Source organism: Eublepharis macularius, chromosome 9 (genome assembly GCF_028583425.1).
Source record: "Eublepharis macularius isolate TG4126 chromosome 9, MPM_Emac_v1.0, whole genome shotgun sequence".
Lineage (NCBI taxonomy): Eukaryota > Metazoa > Chordata > Lepidosauria > Squamata > Eublepharidae > Eublepharis > Eublepharis macularius.
In genome coordinates, this window is record NC_072798.1 from 80,989,650 (window position 1) to 81,013,637 (window position 23,988).

Sequence of the window (23,988 nt, forward strand, 5' to 3'; positions counted from 1 at the left end):
AGCACAAAAATGGGAAAGACTGTGCTTGGGCTAGAACCTTTGTATGCATAGTATCCTAATTTTCCACTTATAGGGAATTAGTAACTTTGGAAAACATAATCCCTGCTATTTGAAGTGTTACATTCCATTCTACCACCTAAGCACTCTCTCAGCTCCTTACTGGTTTATTCTGCTGTAGGCCTTAGAGCAGTCTGGAAGTGACTTTGGGGAGGGGGGCTGCCTTGCTCATGCTTCAAGGCCTGGATTCTGTTCATCACAGTCACATGTTGTCAGCAAGAATTAGCCTGCCACCCTTAAATCCCTGGCACCCTCTTGGAAGCACTTACCAGGGTGTGCTGACGAAGTAGGTCTTGGAATGGTGGTGGAGAGTGCCCTCAAGTCATAGCTGACTTATGGTGGCCCCTGGTGGGGTTTTCCAGGCAAGAGACAAACAGGTGGTTTGACATTGCCTGCCTCTGCAGCCCTGGGCTTTGTTGGAGGTCTCCCATCCAATTAATAACCAAAGCCTGCTTAGCTCCTGAAATCCAACGAGATCAGGCTATCTGGGCTATCCAGGGCAGGGCAGGACTTGGAAAATCCAGGTTCAAACCCCAATTCAACCATGCTTATCAGATGACCTTGATCCGTTCAGCCTAGCCTTCCTCACAGGGCAGTAGGGAGGATAAACTGGAGGTGGAAAGAAACATTTATTCTGTCCTAAACTCCTGGAATGATGGATGGGGTAAAAATTTGACAGATGGCTAGCTGACCTAGGATGTTTTTTTAAAGCTTTTTAAATGTTCTTTTCCACGCAGAATTTGCTGCCTCGAGTGTGTCATCACCTCATCTAACTGGGTCTAGTGGACCAGTAGTGAAGTGCTGAAAGGAAAGGCCGTCACTTCCATGCATGGTGGCACTATTAGGGTAATTCTAAAAAGAGCACTACTAATGGGGAGGCAATCTCTCTCTTGCCACTACTGAGACAATGACCTGGGCGCCGTCACGTGGCCCCGCCGAGGGGCGAGCGACCCATCATCATAACGCGAGCAGCGTTATTTAACCCCTTTCCCCCAGGGCCGGGGAGGAAGGGCTGCTCTCGCCTCTTCGAGACCTAAAACGTTCCCTTCCGCCTTAGTATGTCGAAAGGGACGCAGACGCCCCTGTTGACGCGCAGCCCTTCGAGACCTCAGGCCAATTTGGCGCCTCTTCGCAGCGCCTCAGCGGAGCTCGCCCCCCTTCGCCGCCTCCCCTCCCCTTCCCCTCTCAGGCAGCCGCGCTCGCGCCCAGACCACGCACAGGGCCGCGCTCCCCCCCTCCTCGCGCTCAAGGAGGCGCGCGCGCCCTCTCTCTCTCTCTCTCTCTCCTCCGCGCGCGCGCAGCCCCAGAGCGCCGCCGGGCTGTGGAGCGGCTGGCGTCTGAGGCGGCGGGGAAGTCTCTCCGCGATGCGCTTTGCGAGCGGGCGCCGGCCAGAGTCTCTCGCGGGTCCCTGCTGAGGAATCCCTTCCCTGCCTCGGCGCCTCGCGGAAGCGTCCGGGGCTGGAGCGGCTGCCCCGGGGAGACCAAGCGCGGCTTGCCTGGGGTGCCAGAGACGCCGCCGCGGAGCGGGCTTCGGGGCGCTGAGAGCAAGCCGAGCCGGCTTGGAAATGCGAACCCGCCGGCGGTCGCTGCTCGCTGCCCTCCTGCTCTTCTGCTTCCCCCGAATAGGTGAGTGTCGGCGGCGCTGGGCTGGGGGAGACAACTTTGCCCCCTTCCTTTGCCTTACTGGTGCACGCCCCCCCCCCGCCAGCATCAATGGCTCCCCACTCTCTCTCTCTTCCCCCACCCCCCCAGAATGGCCAGAGCAGAACTTAACAAATCCGCCACGCTTTAAAGATGTGGGGCGCTGGAACAGTCCCTCGCCTATAGAGATGTGACGAGAGGGGATGCTTCTTTGAAATTCCTAGAAATCCAGGCCATCTGGCCGTCTTTGCTCCTCGCTTTCCTCCTCTTTCTGATGCTCCAGGTGCATCTGACGAAGTGGGGGGGGGGGGGGCCCTTCCAGCAAAGCTGGCGGTGTGCAATGTTGTCAGTATTCAGAACGTGCAATAAGACTCCGATTGGTTTAAGGTGTCTTTTCCTTGCCACATTGCCAGCCCAGCCAGATGCATTGATCCCGGTTAGCTCCACAGCGTCCTACTTTGCCTCAAGAGAGTCTAATTTGAATTGCACTGCTATGCCCAAGGAAGCCCGAAACATCGAGGCTTGTCTGATTGGGGCGAGGGGCTATCTCAGCCATTCCTATCTTCCCCGGCCTGGCAGGATGAGGCACTGAGAGACTGCTTACAATACAACACAGTGTTGGTTGCAGGAATGTACCTGCCTGTACGTTGCTTGATGTTAGATAGCACTGCATGTTCAAACAATTAGCCCCGGTAAGCCTCATGTGACGCTGACTCCATTGACATGAATGGGACTAACTGCGGATGTCTTTAGGAATGGGCTGCTGCCATGGAGAGGGGAATTCCTCAGCTAATTAATGATTGCCCTGTGCAAAATGTAGGCATCTGCGTGCAAGAGCAAAGCAGCTCATCAACCCATTCATGCATAGGACCCTCATACTCAGATAATTGATTTTTCCCAACAGTGCTACTTATATAACCAAATTAACGTGCTGGATGCCTTCGTATTTATCTTGTCTTCCTTCTGTGTTGTTTGTTAGCAGTTTGTTACACAAAACCCAATTAAAATGATGGTGTTGTGGTAAACAATCATAGTGTCGAATATTCTTGTAAAAATAAGGACAGGGTTCTTTGATTTTTATATGATACATAATAATGATTCTTGTCACATTACGAGCCCAGCAGACTTCTGGAAAGAAATGTTCCCTGACCTGTGAGTGAAAGTAAATAATTGCTGCAGTCATTTATATACAAGTCCAGTTTTACAGCAGATAAAGTAGATATTAACCTACATTTTTATCCAATAGTTTCTGTTGCTTTTGGCACATTAAACCTTGGCAAGCCATGAGAATCAGAGTCAGACTTTTAGATAGGCAAGACATTTAATTATAATAAATGTATAAGCTATTATACATATAAAAATCAGTGCCCTTTTTGAAGACTTTGTTAAGATTAATTTGAAAGTAACTCTGGTTACACAGATGAAATTGTAGTAATTTATGCAATAGTTTGGCATTCTTAGTTCTTCTATTAGATGTTTTGGCTTGATGAGTTCATTTTAATGGAAATTAGTTGGCCCATGGAGGTGTGGAAGAGTATGTTGAAATACATATATATATATAAGATGGCTATGCTCCATGAAATGAAGTAATCATCAAACTTAATAGTTGCTAAACTTTATTTGATGCGTGTTTTAAGCTGTACCATGTATCAAGAATGTATATTCAGGGTTACCTCCCACTGAGTAAGTGTGCTCAGGATTATGGTTCCTTATAATCAGTGAAACTTCAGTGGCTGCAGAAATACTTGCAATGAATTAATCATTTTTGTTCATATAATACTACTTGTTTTAACGAGAATGTTTCTTTAAAAAAACAAAGTGGTGACTGCTTTTTCTGGAGCTATGAAACAAAAAAAATCCCATTTAAAATGCATAAAAAGGAACCTGATTTGCACAGAATCAATGAAATTCTCGAAGCTTTTTCAAGATTTCCTCAAGTTTTCCCTTTGGAAACAAAATTCTTATGTATGTTATATGAATTTGTTGACTGATTCGGTACTACAAAAGTACATTATATTGATGGAAGTCTTTGTTGATACATCAGGTATACCATCAGCTGTTACTTTGTGTTTTCCTGAAGAGCAGCAATTGTTTGCAGATATGACCTGAAGGGGTCCATCAAAGGTGATAGATCGTTTGACCTCAATAGCAGTTTGGTATGGAGGACTACTGAGCCAAACTGCTTTGCATGATAAATGATGTGAGGGTTCCCATGTTCGTACCAGGAATTAGATTATCAATTTGACAATATTATTTATTTATTTATTTATTTATTTATTTATTTATTTATTTATTTATTTGAAATGTTTATTACCTTGCTGGAACTCAAGGCAGTTTACAACATAAATAATATAACAATAATATAATATAACAATCGTAACAATACCTTTGTCTTGACATGTCTCTTGCCGTGTGCTGCTGTTTCCTATGCAATTTTTACATTTTGGATACAATTTTGTAATTCCATACAAATTTTAGTACCAAACTTGGAGCAAATTTTCTTGTGTGCTTGCACATGGAAGATACTTGTTATAACTTGATAATTGTGATGTCCAGAACCTTTTGGCTGTTGAAGACTTTGGTGGTTGGTATCCTTAAGAAACAATATACTTTGTCTGCCAAGGCTCTGTAGACATCAATTTTCAGCCGTTGCTGCAATTTAACTTCCTTCTGTTGAATGTAGCTTTGGTCATGACACTTACAACATATTTGTTATGGTGACCTCAGACTTTCCTTGGTTTGACTCTAGGCACACACCATGTGGCTTGTAGGCCACATACCACCGAGCAGTGCCATACTGAGTGGCCCAAAGCTGGGTGAGGGATGTACTGGCAAAGCAGATTTCTAACTCTTCCTGCAAATGTCTTGATGTGTCCTTCTGGGTTGCAGCAAGGAATGTCCTGTCCCTGGGGGCCCTCTGAACACCAATTCTTAGTTATTCTCTGGTCTGAGAGGCTGACTGCCCCCGCCCCCATACACATATGAGAAATTTCTCTTTTGTATCGCAGGGACTTGCATTTCAGTCAAACATCCCAGAATGCAATGGGGAAATTTCCCATTGGGAGCAGGAGGGACAGAATGCCGCCTGACATCCCAAAGGATGCATGAGAAGAGGCATTCTGATACTGCCCTTCAAACCGATACATGCTATAATTGTGCAGGTGACATCATGGAGTGGCCTGGCACATTTAGCCCCAGTGCATATCTGCAACTCCCTATTTCTATATTCTGTAGTTTGGTGTGCACTGACTCATGTTTCTTCATCTTGCAGTGACTTGCCCCAGAGACACCTGCTTTTATTTTCATTACTTCCTCTTCAACCTGTGTTCTGTTTGGGCATTCATTTGTCCTGTCATTCTTCCTTCTGCTCAAACAATAATAAAAAAAATCATCAGAACATGTGCCGTGCATGAATATCAAAGGTTGTACAAAAAAGAGCATGAGTGAACTGCTCGGTGAACTGCTACAGGAAGAGTCCATGGATGATGGTGCTAACATCAACTGAGAGATCAAGGAGAATCAGCAGGATTAGGATCTCCCTGTCCCGTAGCAAAGGTCGTCAGGATGACCAATGCAATTTCTGTTCTCAAACCAGGTCAGAACCTTGGTTGAAATCCAACAATGCTTAGAGGTGCATGGTTACCACCCACCTGAGCATTTTGGCAAAAAAAAAAGGGGGGCGATATTTGTACCAGACTATAGATGCCTATGTTCTTTTGGGCCCAAGGACAGCTTCTTGGGGAAAGGTTTTATAACCACTTCTTTCAAGGCTGTAGACAAACTACCTCCTCCTTTAACATTCAAAAAGTAATGATGGGTTGATACTACAGCAAATTGTTCCCATGGTCCTTGTTTCCCCTCACAACATTCTTGAAAGTGCTTAAATCCAGCCCACAGCACAGTTGTGCCAAAATACTGGATTTCAGCTTGTTTAGGCACATTTACTTCATTAAGCCCCCAAAGGGCTTCAATAATACTTTGGCTTCCTTGCTTTATCTTTGCATGAGAAGTAGTTCTGCTGAGGACTGTGGGATTACTGTGAAGTAATTAGTTTGAGTACTGTCATCTTAGTCAGTCTTGTTTCCCTTCTTTCTTGCCCTTGTCATTTAAGTGGTCAGTTCCCACTGTGGCTCCTCTAATTAGGAATTTAAGGGTGAGAAGGTTCAGTTCTCTGGCTGACAATTTCAATTCTTCTTCAAATGGTTAGTGCTTTTCAAGAACTGGAAGTCTGAGCTGGTTCCAGAACTCTTGTATTACAGATCAGAGCCCTATTCTTAGAACATCGTGCACTGATTGTGAGCCGTCCCAGTATGACGCATCCTTTGGCTAGTCAAGACACTATGCTCATAAGCTCGTTTTTTCTCATTAAGTTCCTTGTTTGAATATATGTCACAGGATGCTGCACAGGAAAATATAAATCAGCAGGAATAATAGTTTTAAGACTTAAAGTAAGCAGACTGAATATTCACTGGTCACAGAACAGGCTATTCTTCCAAAGAAAGTGACGTTGTTAGTTCCAAAAACAAACCACAGTTCACATAATACTTTTTATTAGGACCAACCAAAATGATACAAAACAGTATGCGAGCATTATCAGTCACCAGAACTCTTCTTCTGTCTGGATGATACCCCCCAAAGGGAAAAAAAGATGTTTCAAGCTAAGAGTCTATTATTTTTCATGGTGTTTTCTCACCAGAATTCCTCTGCTTCATGCCAGTGGGCATGTAGATGTAAAGTGGTGACGTTGGCATCGGGTTACAGTGTTAGCTTGAACTATTTTGAGGAATTGTGGATATATACTCTGTGCCCCCCCCCTTTGATAAAAATTACTAATACTAGTTACTTGCCCTGGTGAGAACACAGATGGTATTTCCCCCCCATGTGGGCAGCAAGAAGTCCCCACAGTGAAGGAGAGCGACCAGATGGTGTTGTGCTCAATCTGGGTGCAACTTTCCTGCTTATGTTGTGATCACCCCTCCCCTTTACACTGGAGAAAATATAGACTTTATTTTCTCGGAGTTAAAAAGGAAAATGCAGGAGAAGCATCCATATGGATTTCCCCCCACAGACACTGTGGAGAGGACCTAAGCTCTAATTCCCCCTCATTTCAGCTTTTAAAGGGCTTCCCCCCCCCTTTCTTGACCAGGCCATGCTGCAACGGCACAGAGTGGCTAGGAAAAGAAACTTACAAAGTCTTCTATTACAGGTTGAGGGCTGCATGGGGGTGGGGGGCTGTGAGTACATAGGTGTTACTGGAAGGAATGGGGCCAGCTGCAGGTCAAGTGGCACAGAAATGGAGAACGTGGACGCTGTTCCCACCCATTTATGCACTGCTTGTCATGGGCAGGAAGCAATTTAAAAGGCTTCAGAGAACAGAACATTGAATGAGGTTGCTCCAGAAGAACGCATTCAACTGCACTTCAACCACCTGTTCTTCTGAAGTGTTGCACCTCTTTGTTTCAGTAGTAACATGGATGAAGAATTCCCACTTCCCCCTGGAAACTTCATGAGATCTCTGAACAGTGGGGGCTGGAGGTCATGGGCTCAATGTAAACAACAACCCGCTTGGCCCACAAGGCTGCAGTGACTTTTATCCATGTAGGTTCTGCAATTTCTAGCCCCTGCCCCAAATCCTGAACTCAGTAAGGGAAGACTTTCCGGAGGTGTCTGTTCTGTAATGTGTCAAGGGAGACACAATGTTAGCCGGGACATGTAGTTTAAACAGACAGAACGGAAGGCTCTGTCAATTTCCTCTCTCTGCAGGAGGGTAGTTTAAAAGACAGCAGGCAGAAATGCTCCTCAAAGGATTTGTTAATTAGGTGAAATTAACAAACACTTTGAAAAGCCATCAGGCTCTGTCTTTTCAAACTATTCTTCTGACAAGAAAGGGAATTGACAGAGCCTTTGGCTTTTAAACTACACCTCCCGGCTAATATTGCATCTCCCTTCACTTGAGTGTCCTCGTGTAAGAAGTATCATGTAGAGAGACTCTCAATAAAGGAAGCCACAGCCTTCAGTTTTCAAGACCTGAACAAGGCTGTCAATGATAGGACATTTTGGAGGTCATAGGGTCACCATATTTTGGGAGCAACTTAACGACACATAACCCAGATCATACTTTTCCTGACTGCTTGCAGTACTTTGTATACATTACTTCAGTAATGCTTATCCTGTAAAGTACAGTAATTTTATTATCCCCATATTAAAAAGGTTTTGAGGGCTGAGAGAGAGAAGCTTGCCCAAGGCCACTTATTTAATTCATAACTGAGATGAAGTTTGAGCCAGGATGTTCTTGGCTCACAGCCTCCTTAATCATTATCATATTCTAGCCCTCAAAGGTACTAAACTGCTGAAGTACATATTGCCTATGGCAGGTTGCAAAGAGTTACACTGTTCTACTCAAGTAGTACGAAAGCTGTCTAAGTCACAACAGTGATTCTTCATGTGGGGAACCATGCTGGATTTTACAGCTTCAATGAAGAGAAGAAAAAATTATGATGCAGTGGAAAATTTTATGTCACTTGAAGTTCCTTACATGTTTCAAACACAGCTTCATTAGAGGATCCCACCTTTCTCCAAATTGGAGACCCAAAGCAGCTTACATCATTCTCCTCACCACCATGTCATCCTCACAACAACAACCCTGAGAGGTAGGTTAAGCTGAGAGTATGACTAGATCAAAGTCAATCAGTGAGCTTCCACAAGAAAGTGGTGATTGGAGCCTGGGTCTCCCAGATCCTATTCTGAAATTTTAACCACTATATTTAACCAGAACCAGCTTCTGGAGAGGCTGCTCTTGAACAGTAGTGAACAGCTAGGTCTGGGTGAGTCATGCAAGTCATGTGGTATCAAATCACTCGGTAGTTACATCTGGGTCAGGTCCCAATAAGTCATCTCTCAAAGGGCCTTACCACCTTCCCCTGCCTTTTATTTATAGAAACCAAGCCTGGTATACTGGCTAAAATGTTAAAGTTGCCTAGCAACAGCTACTGAGGGTATCTGGTTCAACTATAGGTGCTCCATTTATAATTTTGGGGTTTTTAATCCCTCCATTTATTTATTTTTTTAGATTTCAGATTCTTTCTGAAAACTTGGAGCATTTTAGAGATGTGTAGGAAGATCTGTCTTGTCCATTCACAGCTCTAGTCTCTGGATTTAAGTATCATCAGATGAGGGCCACCTGGCTATTAGTATATAACAGGGGTGGCCAAACTTGCTTAATGTAAGAGTCACATAGAATAAACGTCAGATGTTTGAGAGCCACAAGACATGATGCATTGAAGTGACTTCAGATGAAGAGGTGGGTTTAGGGGAGTGTCCTGAAAGTGACATCACAGGAAGGGTGGGGTTTGGGTGCAGTATGCTGGAAGTGACATCATCGGAAGTGGTGGAGCTTGGGAAGAGCCATCACCTGACAGTTGGCTAGGAAGTGACATCATGAAAGTGATGTCACATCCTTGCTAGACTTCACCCCCAAAGTCCCCAGGTATTTTCTGAGTCAGACCTGGCAACCCCAACGTTTTTACTGAAAATATGAAAGATGTGGAAAGAAAGGAGGAAAGGGAGGGAAAGGAGAGAGGGAACTAAACTAAACTAAAATGTATGGCCACAGCAATACTCAGAGACCATTGGGAGCCTCACAATATGTCTAGAAGAGCCACATGTGGCTCCAGAGCCACAGTTTGGCCACGACTGATATATAAGATTCTTAAAGATATATTCACAGACCCAGTCACAAAGGCTAATTTTCCAAACAGATCTTCACTGACAGGATAAACACTCATCCACACAGAAATAGATTCCCTCAGGTTTTTCTATACAGTTTGCCTGACTTAACTAGAATAGTCTCTCACTGAAATACACCCAGACTGCCCCAGATGCACACACAGTTTTCCTGACTTAGACAGAATTTCTCAGAACTCAACACAGACTCATTGAACTTGGCAGAATGAACACCCCTTTCAGGCTTCCATGCAGTTTGCCTGCCTTAGCCAGAAAGAATACTTTCCCACCATTCTCAGACTAAAACTGCAGTTCTCTCCACCCCCTAGGGTACAACCACCATCCAGTCACAGCACACTCCATCCAGCCTCCTTCCTTCCTTGGAGGCCTGTATTTAAACCAACAGAAGCAAATATTAAAAACCTCACATTAACCAGCAGAAACAAAATACAAATACTTCTTTACATGTAGAACATTACAGGGCAGATAACCTTTCTTGATGTGGGTGCTGTACCATTCTGTACATCATCAGAATTCTACATCTATATCCATCCATAAATGCACACTGAGAGCTTCACATAAGATGAAAGGCAATACAGCAGTTCATCTGAAATTATAAAGGCTATATATTGAAGCAACAGTGAAATTCCTATAAGCACTTGCTTCCTCATGGAGACAGGCAGGGCTTTTTTTCAGCGGGAACGTGGTGGAACGGAGTTCCGGCACCTCTTAAAAATGGTCACATGGCCGGTGGCCCCACCCCCTGATCTCCAGACAGAGGTGGAGTTTAGATTGCCCTCCGCACCGCAATCTAAACTCTCCTCTGTCTGGAGATCAGGGGGCGGGGCCACCAGCCATGTGACCATTTTCACCAAGGACAATTTAAACTTTTTTAAAAAAACCCTTGTTCCAGCTGACCCAAAGTGATGTCATTGTGCGGTCTTGAGTTCCACCACTGAGTTCTACCACCTCTTTTCCCAGAAAAAAAGCCCTGGAGACAGGATTATTACAGTTCCACTTACTTACTTAATTCATTTATACCCTTTCCTATCTCCCCAGTGGAGGCTCAACATGGCTCACATCATTCTCCTCCCCTCCATTTGACCCTCACAACAACCTTGTGAGATCAGTTAGGTTGAAAGAGTGTGTCTGGGCCAAGGTAACCCAGCAAACTTCCATAGTAAATGAGGACTCAATCCATGACTCTCCCAGATCCTACTCTAACCACTATATTCGTCTGGATTTCTGGTTGAGTTTTATTTTGTAGACTGTTCCCGTCCCATCTGTTTATGCCAGTGGTTCTCAGACACTTGACAGGGAGTTAGGAACCCCAGAGAAGATCGTGACACTTGAGCAAGAGGCCGCAACGCCAGGAGTGAGGAGGAACAGCAAGATGCACTGTGGTGAGGAGATTTGATAACAAATTTGATCGGCCTTTGCATAAGGTGAGAAATAGTCATGAAATACAGCCTGTTGCTCAGTAAATGTACCTTATATTTATAAATATTTAATATACAGATCAAAATAGAAACTTGTTCAGTGTTAAGTGATGTGAAAGTCCCTCGTTTTATGTTGAGGAGAGGGGAGGTAATGTGGAATTATTTGGCAAGTGGGGCTTTAAGAGCTCAATAAGTTTAGAAATGGATCCTGAAACGTCCTGTAAGTTTAGAAGGGGCTCCAACTTCAAAGAGTTTGAGAGCCACTGCTGTATGATAATATCTGTAAGTCCTGACAGGTCTTTCTGTATTAGGGATAGGAATCTGCATTCTGTTCTGCTTCACCTCTCCTTGAATTCACAGTCATATAGTGGATGAAATTAGTGCCCATATTGGAGATTCCTTCAGGATTGATCGAGATATCTTTCTGCCAGAAGTACATATTTTGGGGGTACACCTAAAAATATAATGTATGAATATTTTTTGAAACTGCCGTACCATATTATCACAGTCATTAAAAGGTTAGAACGGCTACAGCACTTACTGTGCAATCCTAAGCAGGTCTGTTCAGGAAAGTGGCTTACCCCCAGCAAGTGTCCTAGAAAGCTTTGGGGAAACAGAAAAAGGAGGCTTAACACAGATGAGGTTGCAAAGAGACTGTGGTGTGGTATGAAACCAGTAGAGACGAGTGCTATGGAGTGGGAAGATAAACAGATGGAAGATTAATAGATAGGGTGCAGGATGAAGTGTTTGCTATAGAGTCCAGTGAGAAAAAAGTGAGGTTAAAAGAGTAGGCTAGCATGAAGATACTGGGTTTGAAATATAACAAAAAATGCTTTATTTATTTATGCATTTATTTATTTACTTCATTTATGCAGCTATCTTGGATTTATAAAAAGATAAAAATAACCTGTGGAGCAATTTGTGCTCACATGTGTAGCTAGTTATGAACACAGCACCTATGTGAAAAGTAGGTTGATAAAGCTATGTAATAGCCAGAGAGATGTTGCTTAGCACTGGCCATTCATTGGCCTAGGTTCTTGTCAATTTTTATCCCTACATTGAGTGTGTAGGACTAGCCTAAGGTCATCTAGAAAGCTTCCATGGCAGAAGAGGTTATTTGAACCCATATCTTGTGCTGATACTGTAACCACTATCACGCTGTCTTTCTCATCTTATATGCTGTCTAGATTTGACTGTAAACTTCTTACAGTTAAATAGCCTTAGTTATGTTAAGTAGTAAGGAAATATTTGAGTGTTGTAAAGCTTCTTTTAAAAAACGGAACAGAATAATTTTTGAAAAATTGTTTCTGCATGCACTTTTAGCTTTCATCTTTCAAATGCAATGTATACTGGATGTTGTATACAGATAAATGGAACCAGATGTATCTTAATGAATAAAGACCTGTTTCTGTGCACATGCTAATAGAATCTCTCACACAGTCATTAGCGTATGTAAATTTCCTTGGCAAATCATTAGGAGATTCCCTTTAATGTGACTAGTTTACTGTTGATTTGAATGCTGTATCAGCTAATTTCAGCATTCCAGTAGTGAGTGAAGACTATTAATTTGAACTTAATAGGAATAGTTTCCTTTAAGTCATTAAGATGGAAAGGGCATGTTATCTAGCACAGATTGAACCTCTGGGGCACGACAAATTAAGAAAGCTTGAAAGCCCGCTTTGAATACCAACATGTTAAAAGAAGGCACTAGGTTAGCTTCCCCAGGGATGTGCAGACAGTTACCAGGGGAGAGATGCATAAACTCTTCATCTCTACTCCCCTTCTCCCAAAGTGGTGTTGCCTGGGAAACGCAGTGCTAACTCACCCCCTTCAGTCAGTGCAATACTTGCTTAACCCATGCTTTGATTTGACTCAACCTTGCAGTCAGTTATTTAGCTTCTTGTCCAGGGCAGTATTTCTTTCCCAGCCATTACAGTGTAATCATAAGAAGAATTACTCCAGTGGGCTTAGACTGGAGTAACTCTTCTTAGGATTTCACGGACAGTGTTCTGAACATTCTGCTCAAGTGTACTGTGGCATGCATACAGGAGCACACATGTATGTGCTAGCCGTTGGTCTGGACATGTTTATTTGAGAGTTGGCAAGGGCTTTTGTACTTCTGTTTTCCAGTGGTGACAGTCAATGGGCAATCTGCTGCCCTCCCCCTTCCCGGTGTTGGACCAAAGTACAACCAGATTTCTGAGAAATTTTACAATTAAAATACAATCTTTCTCTCAAGCTCTGTGCATCTTAGTGCATGGGTTGGCAATTCTTTCTGCAATGTCTGATGAACCTTTACAGTGCATATGATCTTGGTGAAGCAACACTATCTTCATCGGTTCCCAGTGCTGGTCTTCCACCTGTCTGCACAATTCATGGGGAGAAATCACAGCGCCAGTATGGAGGTGCAGAGAGCAGAAAGGGTTGTCATATTTTTATGAACTCTGGCTTTGTGCCTTTTTGAAGGCAGCCGGAGATGTGAGATAGGATGGCTCTGCTGGGTTGTATATGATTCTCCTCTATGACTGAAAGAACTAGACAACTATGAAGGTGGAAGGAGACACATTGCAAAATGTTTTATGCTCCTGTGAGGGAGAAGGCTTCAAAGGAAGGGGGTGGAATAGAATGCCATGGCAAGCTAGTCTTTCTTCTAGTGCTGCCAGTCCCCCTTTCTGTCAAAATGGTTGATGGGGGGTCACTAGACAGATGGGGCCCCCATATTCTTCTTCCTTGTGTGCACTCTCCAGAGGCCTCAATAGCATCACTTGTGGTTGAAAACCAGAAGCTACAGGGGTTTGCTTTGTTTGGGGCTGATTTGCCTTCACCCCACCTGAGACCCCATAGCTTTGGTTTTTGACTGGAAATGCATCATCAGGGCCTCAGTAGTGTGCTTGCCACTATGCTATGTGTGCTGGTGGCTTCTGGCCTGGTGGATCCGCCTGGTGGGCAGGGCCGGGGAGAGGGGACTGGCATCTCTATTTCATACCTTTCTCTGACTCTGACGTGTCAGTAATTATGATCTATGAACAGAACAGAGCAAGTGTTGTGTTCAGCAAACTGCAACATGTGTTCCTCCTAAGCACTATGCCACCATTTTGTAGATTATGCTTGAGTCCTTTCATAATTCATTCCTCATAACACCCCCGAGGGGAAACTAGGTTGAAGTGGCTGGCTGAGCTTTGTGGCCCAAGCAGGGGTTCAAACTGGGTTTCTCCAGTCCAGCATGTAATACCATACCAGCTCTTACCACTAGAGATGGGCACAAACCGAAATACAAACCAAAGTTCGTGATGAACCGGGCCGGTTCGTGGTTCATGAACCAGTGGTTCATCTGAGCCCATTTCTGACGAACTGCCACAAACTTTAGGATGGTTCGTTTGGTTCATTTTTTGGTTCCTCACTGCAGACAGCCTAGCACTGATCAATCAGTTTACTAGGCAAAAGGGGATGGTCTTCATGTAGACCTGCTGGCCCAGAAGTGACGATTTGCTGACCCCAATGTGACATTTTCACAAACCAAATGAACCATTTCGTGAACCGGGGCAGGTTTGTGAAAGTTGGTGGTTCGTGGTTCATGAAATGCGACGAACCACAAACCGCACAGTTCGTTTTTTTCCAGTTCGTGCCCATCTCTACTTACCACATGTCCATCCTAGCCAGTTAGAAAGGGTTCCCATTTAAACCAACCATTCATAATGCTTTTTTCAAAGTATTCAGGTTATTTAAGTTACATCTTATATCTTCTGTGGAGATTTGCAGTGCTTAGCTTATAGAAGAAAACAGACTCCTGTATAAATCTGCTCATCAACTAAGTTAATTTTCAAATGTCCTTTTTTAACCACTCCCTGTGAACATACATACACACACACATCCTAAAGTTTCTGGTTTTCTGTTTAAAAATATTTTAACGTGTCAGATTTTCTTGGTTTTCAGATATTTTATGCTTCTGTCTTTATTATTGGATATGCTGGTTTCTTATGATTTTGTGGTTTGTATTTTACATTTTTTATATATTTTATTGCATTATACAGAGTTTTATGCAAGCCTCCTTGAGCAAAATTTTCTGGCTGAGAGGATGTAACTGCTAAATACAAATTTAGAAAAAAAGTTCTGCAGCCATTTGAATGAAAGGCATATGAATATAAAATACACTCAATAGCATTCATTCAGGTGCCAATACAAATAGACTTAGCTCAGGTATTATTCTCTTTCTTCATTTACAACAATTGGGTCTGTACAAAAAAGATTTGGGGGTGTTGCCGTTTTATTCTTAGAGGCTCCATTTCATTTCTGAATAGTACTGTCAGTACTGTATAAATCTGGCAGTCAAATGTTCCACTATGAACAGTATTTTTATTATCTATGCATGGGAAATGCCAGCTTTTTCCTTCATTGCAATGTGACTGCAATTCATAATCTGTTGGAGATTTATCTGAGTCATTGTGACATCTCCTAGGTAGATTTCTCAAGGGAACAACACAGCCAGAAAATACAGGTTTATAGATGTTTGCTGTTTTCTACTGAGAATGTGTTCAATGATTGGCTAATATCCCAAAATATTCAGATGTTTACAATAGTTAGAAGAATTCGTTCATCAGGGCACTTTTGTGTCTATTAAGCTAGGAACTGGTTGCTGGCTGAGTAAAGGAGAGTAGATCTGTTAGGAAATTCTGAATATCCCCTTTTAGGATATTTAAATATTCCTCTTATGATGAGCCCAGTAGAAACTCACCCTCCTTTTTCCCTGACTTTCCTTGTTACATGCTTCAGCTGACCAAGTTTGTTCTCTGCTTAGTATGTGATGATAACTAGTACAGTACCAGATAGCCTGTTCCTAGAAGGGACAGTCTACTCTTGAACATGCGCAGTCTTAACATCTCTTTTATCTTACACATGTTCTGATCTTCTGCTTGACTAATGTTGATATGTGTTATGAAACCTGCCGCTGTAGCATTGTTAGAACTGCTTTTTCTCAATGACCTCACACTTACATCACTGTAACATGTAAATTGATGATGCTCGTTATCCTACTGAACTGTATAAAAGATGAAACTGAAATGGCCTCACACATTCTAGCTTCTCTGGTTTGCATTGGGTGGCCATCCTAATGGACTCTGTTCTGCTTTGCCAGTTGCCTTGCCTTGAGAGTTTCTTTTACACCACCAGATCTGAACCTCATATTGAAGGGCTTCCCCTACCCTTTGGCTCTGCAGGGGAAATTCCTTAACAAGAACACCTAACTCAAATATGTATGCAATTGAGTGTGTGAACAAACTGGATGCATGAAGAAAATTTTTTCAGATCTTCATTTCTTTAAATCAGAATTCTCATCGACATATCTATTTTGTATATAAAATACATTATAGTTTTTCAGACTTGCCAACTGGGAAGAAGTTTCAAACGTGGGTGCAAAATCATGGTGGCAATCTCTGCCCCAACCTGTGCATGTTCATTGGAAGGGGGAGAGGTTGTGGCTCAGTGGCATAGCATTTCGGCATGCAGAAGGTCCCAGGTTAAATCCCCAGCACCTCCAGTTCTAAAAAGATTAGTTAGTAGTTGGTGTGAAAGACTTCTTTATCATACCTTAAGAGTTACTGCCAGTTGGAGTAGACAGTATTGACTTTGATGAACCAGTGGTTTGATTCAGTATAAGGCTTCAAGCTTGTGTTTCTGTTTTGTTTGTTGTTTGTGACTTGTAATGGCCTATGGCTGAATACAATAAACTTTTCTACTTCTCAGTATAAGGCAGCTCCATGGGTTCAACATTTGTATAGAACCTGCTTTTACAGGGTTCCTGATTGCATGCATTCCAGTGAATGTATGCATGCCGGAGCTTGCTGCCATGGTGACCCTCTTCTTTCCAACATGTTTGTTCTCCTCAGTTAGAACATTTGAAAATGGCTCTTGTGTCATGAAAAAGTCTTTTGCAGAGAAGACTTTTTCATGACACAAGAGCCCATTTTCAAATATTCAGCCTTGGGAAGAACATACCGATGGTTGGTTCTCTTGGCAGGTCATTGGAAAGCAATAGAAGAGATGTCCCAGAATTGGGATGAATCCTCTGAATTTGTTCTCAGGCTCCCTTCAGACCTTCATTCCAAGATGATGAGAGATGGCAGAGAAGGCAAGGATTAAAGGAACCTCAGTCAGGTTCTAGTTCTAGAGCTTTCCTTTGAAACCTAGTTTAATAGAATTCCCAGTGTGCTGATTACTCTAACCAGATGAATCTATACCTGGTTTTGTTTTTTTGAACTGTAAGCCATGCACTGTCTTTTAAAGACATTTTCTGTGGCCCAGTGTGAGCACTTGAAAGAAGGAATGACTTCACAAGCCTCCAATTGCTATGGGCCAAGTGACTTCTGAATAGAGATGAAGTGGCTAGGGGGATGAGAACTGGCAAGGAGAATACGAAATTTGGCAGGAATTAATGGGCCTCAAGCAATCTAGGAGGCTCAGGAAGAAATGCCTGGAATTGCCAACACTTGAATGGGCCTCTCTGTGTAGAACTACAGCAGATAACAATGCAGATCTCCCATAAAGAACGATTTAAAAAAGGAGAAGCTTCTTATTTCCTTGAAGAACACACAGCTTCTGTGAGTTGTGAAAAAGCAGCATGAAGATGCCTGGAAAAGGTATGAGATATATGGGAGAAAGAGGCTTCTTTCAGGGAGTAGTTTTACTCTCCAAGGTATCTAGAAGCATTATCTTAACTTCCAAGTACCACTCCTAAAGCTTAGCTGGCCACCATACAGAATATAGATTTTGGCCACAGTCTTTAAACTGCTTATAACATTAGTTAAACCAGTCTGGCTGGGGAATAGGCAGGGCTCATTTCGAGGGGGAACGTGCAGGAATGCAGTTCCGGCAGTTCCCCAAAGAGGTCACATGACAGGTGGCCCCGCCCACCTGACTCTCTGCCCTTTTGGGCCTGTTTCAACGTGGGGCTGAAATGGCCCAGATCGGGCCTCTGACGGGTGGTGGATAACTCTCCCACTCAGCAGCGGTCCGATCCTGACCATTTTGTGCCCCTTTTCGGCCATTTTCAGCCCCTTTTTGCCATTTTGGGCCCAATTTCAGCCCTGAATGGCCAGGATTGGGTCCAAAACAGCCAGGATAGGTGATGTCAGGGGATGTGGCATGTGCAAATCAATTATGCCAATGACACACTTCTGGTGATGTCAAGGGGCATAGCATATGCTAATGAGTGATGACTGCAGTGATGCTGCAGTGATGACTTTCATAAAGCATTAGCCACAGGTATTGAGTGTAAAAATGCATCTGTATATTTATGCACCATATACTATGCTACATCATTTTTGTGCAATAAGAACAAACCAAATCTTGGGGGGGGGGATGGTGTGCAATGGGGCCATGCCTTTCGTCAATTTCTTTGCAATGTAGAAACTTGATTCCAAGTAACCCAAGTAAACTTCAGCTCTCTATAAAGGGTTTTAAAATTCATTTCTTAAATATTAGAGATTTGAAATTCATATATGAGCCTAGAGTTGAAACCCATCTGTTGACTTTTCAGAGCTCCAGTTAAGAGCAATTACTTTAAATGCTAAGAAATAGAGCTTATTCTAAGAGCTGCAAGCTTGCTATTGAGATGTCGCCTCTGCTTTCAATATCTTGATGGCATATTTTGCTTCAAGCTTACAATATTGTGTTACATTTAGATATAAATTCTGTGTAAACTTATGTGCCGCCCATTCAAGGTGTGTGGCTGCCTGGAGGCTGTATAGCTCTTGGTAAAAGCCTCAGAAAATAATAATAATAATAATATTCAATTTATATACCACCCTTCAGGACAACTTAACACCCACTCAGAGCGGTTTACAAGGTATATTATTATTATCCCCACAACAATCACCCTGTGAGGCCTGAGATAGCTCCAGAGAGCTGGGACTGACCCAAGGTCACCCAGCTGGCTTCAAGTGGAGGAGTGGGGAATCCAACCTGGTTCTCCAGATTAGAGTCCTGTCGCTCTTCACCACTACACCAAACTGGCACCAAAATAGCCTGAAGGATGGAGCGTGTTCCTATATGTCAGAAACAATACTAAGCATCCACTGGAATAGCACATGCCGCCTGCCTTCTTCGAGCTCTTGCTTATGTAATTATGACACTACTTCACTGAACCTTTTGCTAGATATGCTTAGAGATGTTGTGTCTTAGCTGAACTGCTAAGAGGCATTTGTTCTGTTTCAGGGCAGAATAAAGGATTCCAGTGTTTGTATCACACAGCAGCTGCAGTGCAGTGAACAAGAGCAAGTATGCTTTTCTCTCCATCAAATCATCTTCATTTTGTTGTGAAGATGGACAATTACTATGCATATAATCAGGGTGACCGAATGCAATGAAAGACAGACTAGAAAGTACTTTTAATAGTTGTGCAGCATGGGAGATTTAGAGGGGTAAATCTTCAGCGCTGGGACTTGACGAGCTACACCTGCCTTTGATCTCATTTCTATACCACAGTTAAAGGTCAAGACCCTCCCCCCCCCCCCGCCATTATTTGTTGCAATGAGGTCGAAAGACCTTCCCTGGTTGCACTTTTTAGTGCTGCTGACCACACTTACTGAACTATTTGAACACGGATAACTGAAGAATTGAATTTACAGCTCTTAGGCGGCATGCAAACTATTAAAGTATACTATTCAATAATAGATATGCCTTGTTACTATACTTAATCGTTTAGTAAGATGAAAACTCAAATAACTTCTTCCCCCTCTCCAGATTCCTATTAGGGTTTTTGCTGATAATTATTTATAAGGCTTGGTAGAAATGTTTTGGGTTTTCATCTCTATGTATATTGCTTTCCCAATAGCTCGTGGTATGGCTTGCTCCCTTATCTTTTGGTGAATATATTCCTTCTCCTGTAGAACCTCTAGCATAGCACATTAAGGTTCCTCTTTCTGACTAGTTGTGATAGGATATATAATCTGGTTGGCGTGTGTTAATCTGTTAATATTTTATTATGGAAGATTTTGTTAGAAACCCCTTCAGTCTTGGTTCTAGGAACTTGACCTGAAATCATAATTAGAAGTTTTCTAAAATATGAGGCAGAAAGTCAGACATTAAAGGAAATATTCTTAGTACTGGATAGAAAAAAATGCTGACTATAACTGTTTGCGCTGGAGAATTTTGCAATGGATACATTTAAGGTTCAATTCCAAGAACACTTTTGAGAGAGTAAACCCAATTGAATTAAATGGGGCATACTTCTGAGTCAACCTATTAGTATTTCTCATGATGTTCCAAATGACCACTTGTATCCTCCCTTCGGCTGGAGGAAGTTCTACCATTTTAAGCAGATCTTCTGTTGGACTAAGATCTAAGTCTGATTAGATTGAAGGAAGGCTTCAAACTCTACCAGTATAAATGTCAAAGTGTCTCAGCCACCACTAAGTCCTAATCAACATGCTATTCCATTGCACTAGAAACAGCAAGACTATTATCTGCACAAAATTGGAAGAGTCCAACACTGCCTACAATGGAGGAATGGTTGATAAAGATGTTGGAACTTGCAATTATGGGAAAACTTCATTGATTAGAGAGAAGACAATAACTTCATTTGTAGTTGAATGGCAACCTCTTACAGACTTTTTACATGAAATAAGATAACAATTTGATTATTTGTGTATTTCTGGATTAAAGAATTTGGACATTAGAAAAAAGAGAGTTTTGCATCTTTAACACAGAGCAAGAGAAAATTTGAAAATGGTACTTATATTTGTCATGGAGAAAACTGGAAAGCTGCTTGTAGCTTATTTGGTTTTTTTCTTTCATGTCTTTCTTTTTTTGTTATGTTTGTATGTTTTGTTAGTTTTGTTAGTTGTTTTTTGTTGTTGTGTGAGTTTATGTAACTGTACGTTTATATTGGTCTTTTTATTAAATAAATAAAACTTTTTATTAAATAAATAAAACTCTTTTTTTAAAAAAAAGAACATTTATACTGCTTTAAAGCCCCAGATGCTCTCCAAGAATCTCACAAAAGACCATCATAATAAATGTTATACTTCATTCCTCTAAAGTTTGGTTCAAGTCTTTTAGCCTACTTTTTATGCAATCTTATTTTATGCCAGAGCATCTCAGGGTCAGTCTTGTTGGAAGGAAAGATTGTAGGATGCTGATTCTTTCTTTGTAAGTATATATTTATTTACAAATCAAGGGATGCTGCAAAAAGCAGCACTAGTCACTAGGCACAATCACTGTGGACTTCCACTGAGCTTCAAGCCCAGGAGAATGTTTTTCTCAAGCATCTCTTTCCAACATCTCTCATAACCAGGACAACATTTTACTTTTCTGTGATGTTAAATTCCAGGAATAATAATATAATAATAACAACATTCGATTTATATACTGCCCTTCAGGATGACTTAACACTCACTCAAAGCGGTTTACAAAGTATGTTATTATTATCCCCACAACAAAAACACCCTGTGAGGTGGGTGAGGCCGAGAGAGCTAGAAGCTGTGACTCCCCCAAGGTCACCCAGCTGGCTTCAAGTGGAGGACTGAGGAATCAAACCCGGTTCTCCAGATGAGAGTCCTGTGCTCTTAACCACGACACCAAACTGGGTCTGAATATCCTTGGCTTAGACAGAGCAGATTATGAGAGATGCACGGTAGGTTCCTGTATGAAGCAGGCAGTACTCCAATATTATACACCTGTTCATAACAAACATTATTTTTGTTGCAATATACTAGGGTTGTCAACTCCAATATGGCAAATTCCTGGAGATTTAGGAGCAGTGACCCAGGAGGGGGCCGGTGGCATTTGGGGAGGGGAGGGAGCTCAGCAGAGTTTTATTTTTATTAAGTCTACCTTCCAAAGCTGCCCTTTCCTCCGGGGGAACTGATCTCTGCAATCTGGTAATCAGTTGTAATTCTAGGAGAACTTCAGGCCCCACCTGGAGCTTGGCAATCTTACAATATACTTTTGGGTTGGCATTCAGAGATTCTACCGAGGATCAAAAATTACTTACTGTTCAAATCTGGTATATAAAAAAACCTGAAATCTTTATGTGCATTTTTTGTTCAAAAATAGTGCATTTTTATACTTCTTCTGTGTATACCTTCTAAACCTTGCAAGAACTTCTTATTCTGTAAGATAAGGTGAAAATATAAAATGAGTTTTCAGTTTCATATGTATGTGCAATTTCACTTTATGATTATGAAAGTAAGAAATAAAAATTTCCCATTTTGGAAAAAGATGGAATAGCTCTTTGTAGAAATTACGAAAAATGCTTTAAATGAAGAATGTGATTGAAACTGGTGCTGCTTCCATCTGCAGTCCAAAACATTTAGCTTCTATACCGCTTTTGATGAGTTTCTGGCACACAGTTTTAGCATCTACTTTACCTCCATTTCAGTGTTGAGAAAAGGTTAACGCACAGCTAGAGGGAATCAACTGAGAAAGATAACTTAACAGACATATGAGTTTACTCCCTGGGGATATAAATGAGATAAAAGAAGAAAAGAAAGCGTTCAGTGCTGAAAATGGATCTAAAGTGTGAAAGTGGAGAAGTCAGCCAGACTGTGGCTGGGAGGAGCTTGTGACAGAGAAGGAAGAATTCTGCAGAATTGTGAATATGTTTCATTGAGGTTATCTACATGGAAAATAGATAACCTTAATAAATATAGATTCTGAAATAAGGCACATCTCTTATGTGATTTATAGATATACTAGGTTATAGAACAAGAAAAAAATTCCATTGGAATAAGATTTTTCAAAAAGAGGAAGATTATTCCATTGAAAACATAGTCTGGAGGGACTATATGTTAATTACTAACAACTTTCAAGCTGTTCTGTTTTTAATCATGTTGATTTGTAACCTACTTTGAATAAGTTTCCTGGAGAGGCAGCATAGAAATGTTCTCAATAAATAAATAATACAAAGGCTGAAAAATCAAAACAAGTGTTGTTGAATTGTTTAATTGAACTGTCATCTTTGTATAATGCATACTAAGAAAAGAAGCATTTTTAAAGATTCATTGAAGAAAATCTCTCAGCTGTGTTCTGTGTTTCCATGTTCTTTGTACTGAGCGCCTTTTTTGTGCAGCAAATTTGTTTCCTATGTGGATATATTATTAGAGTTGTTACATCTGCTTTTGACTTATTAAAGATTTTTTAAAAAAAACTTACTATAGAAAATTGTAATTAATCCTGAACCTGGTAAATTTCCAGCCTTCAGGATCAAAGGCAAATACACTTAGCTCCATAATTAACTTTAGATTGCAGATGAAAAAGAGAGAACCTTTTATTAAAACCCATGAGTTTTGTTAAGCGCAAGATGACTTCAATGGAAATATTAAAGATCCCCAGATTGATTTGGGGAAAGAAATAAACAATGCACTTGTTGCATGATAATTCTAATGCTGACAGTATTTCTTCATTTTGAGGCTTAGCTTAGCATAAGTGAGGAAGAAGGTTCATAAATTCATTGTTTGCCAAAGAAGAACGCAGGGGTATATTCTGTACATGAAAATGAATTTAAGGGGTCAGCTATATGAGATACTGTTTCCACATGACGATGATTCTCCATGTAGTTCTAGTTGCTGCTGCTAATGCAGAGACATTCACTGTGGCAACAGAGCATCCACACAGCAGCTTCCCCTGCATTTTCCTTTCCTCAACGCCCCCCCCCCCCCATGGCCAATATTTCCTCCCCCTTCACCTGAGGTTGTTTTTTTTTAAAAAAAATGGGAATTGCTAGATTACTATGCCATTAAGATGAGATGACAACCTGTTGAAATAATGTACTAATTCACAGCTTTGGTTTTAAAAAGGAATGTCTTGAGCCCTTTTTGTTGCAGAGTTATATGGGGGAATGTACACCCTGCATCTTTCCCCTTATAACTCTGCAATGAAAATGGCCAGATACCTTTTTTTTTAAAAAAGGAAAGCTGGGAATTACTAGATCATGGCAATAGATCACTGTAATATTATAATGCTATCTAGTGAGATTAATGCACTATATATAGTGACATAAAGCACTATAATGAGGGGTGGTGGTGGTGGCTACAGTGGCTAAAGCAAGGAAACTGACAACCATGAGAGCAGGACCTGCAAAAATGCACACTTTCCTGTCCACATAGCATCCAAAGCTGTTCTGAGTGTACCAGAC

General features: G+C 41.8%; 1 protein-coding gene across 3 annotated transcripts in view; it reads left to right on the top strand.

The window, feature by feature from the left end:
• Positions 1-1,412: 1,412 nt before the first annotated feature.
• PTPRZ1 (protein tyrosine phosphatase receptor type Z1) overlaps positions 1,413-23,988 on the top strand; it is a 138,634-nt gene continuing 116,058 nt past the window's right edge. For all 3 annotated transcript variants that reach the window (XM_054988905.1, XM_054988903.1, XM_054988904.1), the window contains exon 1: positions 1,413-1,683. In XM_054988905.1, the coding sequence (XP_054844880.1) occupies positions 1,623-1,683 (61 nt within the window). In that variant the 5' untranslated portion in view covers positions 1,413-1,622. The remainder of the gene's footprint in view (positions 1,684-23,988) is intronic.